This window comes from Myxocyprinus asiaticus, chromosome 5 (assembly GCF_019703515.2).
Source record: "Myxocyprinus asiaticus isolate MX2 ecotype Aquarium Trade chromosome 5, UBuf_Myxa_2, whole genome shotgun sequence".
NCBI classification, from domain to species: Eukaryota; Metazoa; Chordata; class Actinopteri; order Cypriniformes; family Catostomidae; genus Myxocyprinus; species Myxocyprinus asiaticus.
The window spans coordinates 56,779,623-56,781,491 of record NC_059348.1 but is presented as its reverse complement, the minus strand read 5'-3'; the positions used below and the strand labels follow the sequence as shown (position 1 = coordinate 56,781,491).

General features: G+C 39.3%; 1 protein-coding gene across 1 annotated transcript in view; it reads right to left on the bottom strand.

Annotated features, from left to right (window-relative positions):
• LOC127441319 (myomegalin-like) overlaps positions 1–1,364 on the bottom strand; it is a 133,123-nt gene extending 131,759 nt beyond the window's left edge. Inside the window, exon 1 of the mRNA XM_051698579.1 lies at positions 1,195–1,364. Coding sequence (XP_051554539.1) covers positions 1,195–1,244 — 50 coding nt within the window. The 5' untranslated portion in view covers positions 1,245–1,364. The remainder of the gene's footprint in view (positions 1–1,194) is intronic.
• Positions 1,365–1,869: the final 505 nt, after the last annotated feature.

Below are 1,869 nucleotides of genomic sequence, written 5' to 3'. Positions count from 1 at the left end.
ACGCTTAGAACATGATGTCTTCTCATCTCCCAGGGGATTATGGGATAATACAGCGTCCAGTCGATCCGCACTTCAGAATCTCACCAAAAATAGTCGGTCATCTGGGTATTTCTCGCTTACAGTTTTATGAATACTGAGGATTCGGACACACTACTCCGTGGCATACTATATAGTTCAGATCGGAATTATACATGTTCGGACGCAGGATTTCAATGTCCCCACCACAACAATTATGCATTTAATTTATAGCAATATATTTTTTATATGGGCAAGAAAAATGTTTCCTTTACAAACAATACAAAGTTTTAACAAATTATACAGCTATAAATGTAACAACATGGCAGTGAAATTGATAAACACTTTTACTAGAAAATGATGGCGTATGATGCAGGATATCACTGATCAGTTTATAATCTTCAAACCATTCTTTATTACTATTCATCCTCACAAGTTTGGCAGAAACTCATCTGTTAGCCTGATGACTTAAGCTTGACAACGTATTCAATGAAACATCCTTTTGTTGAGCCATCTCTACAATATTGTTATAAAAGTGAGCAGATAAAAACACCAGCAGTTGCATATGAAATGAAAACATTTACACTGTAAACCAGTTTTTCCTCTTTAATTGTGATCATCATCATCATCACTTACAGTCAGCAGCACTGAGATGTTTCAATAAGAATTCACAGTCTTCTGTGAACAGTTGTCATATTTGTAATTGTCATTTGTGCTGTTTAAATATGACGCATTCAACACTGAGACATGAACCCTCTATAGCGAGAATAACAATCAAACGATGAATAAAATACATTTTAGGATTTAGGATTATGGTTATATGGCATTATCTTTTATCTCATCTCCACAGAACTCTTAACAGCCCAATTATTGATCTCTTGATCAACTGAAACTGAAAGAGCCATCGATCCGCTTTGAAAACACTGATATGAGAAACAGCACAGGCTGAATGTAGAATATAAACAGATAATATTTCATTTCCAGATCATATGATGTGCACAATATCAACATTAATACACACGAACGGCTCGTGCTGTGTGTAATAAAGGCCTTCAGTGATGTAACTGATGCTGATGAGAGCGCGAGCACATGTACAGCTAGAATCAATGCAGATGTGTTTTTATTAATGACAATAAAGAGCTCTGAATAAACCTGTAATAAGATCAGATTGAGTCTCACCGCTCATTTTGAGCCCAGTTCGTGTCGTCCGCTCCGGCGGTCCAGTCCATTGTGAAAACACCGGGGTGACCGTGTTCGGAACCCCGTTCTGTCGATCAATCATCCATCTGTCCGGCTGTCATTATTCCTCTCACAATGAAATCATGACCGGGTCCGTTGTGTCCGTGAATGATTCTGACGGTTAGCGTGCAGTGATTCTCGATCTCGCGCCCCCTCCGGTTCGGTTGGGTCTCACGGCTGTCCTACATTCACCGGCCCGTTTGTGAATCTCATTTGACCTACATCAGCTGAATTATGTGCCCGTTAAAACCGATGTGTCATTTCCCCGATATTAAAACACTGTCTCCTATCCAGTTCCCAGCTTCATATGCAGAGACAACAATAAAACATTCATATCACTGCCATAATCCTATAATACTGTCCCACTGCAGAACATAACAACATTATATGTGTGTTCCAATTACAAGTGACTGTCCCAGTGTCCTTTAAAGACTTTACCTTCCACTGTGAGAGTTTTGGAGGGCACTTTTACATTATTGTTCATTGTGTTTGGATCATACAGCAATCAGAAATCATGTATGCTGTTTGGAACACAGTATAAACTGTAAGTTTGATATTTTTGACCAGTGGCGTGAGTTTGGGGCGGGGCTATCTGTTTGTTGCTCATTGGCAGAC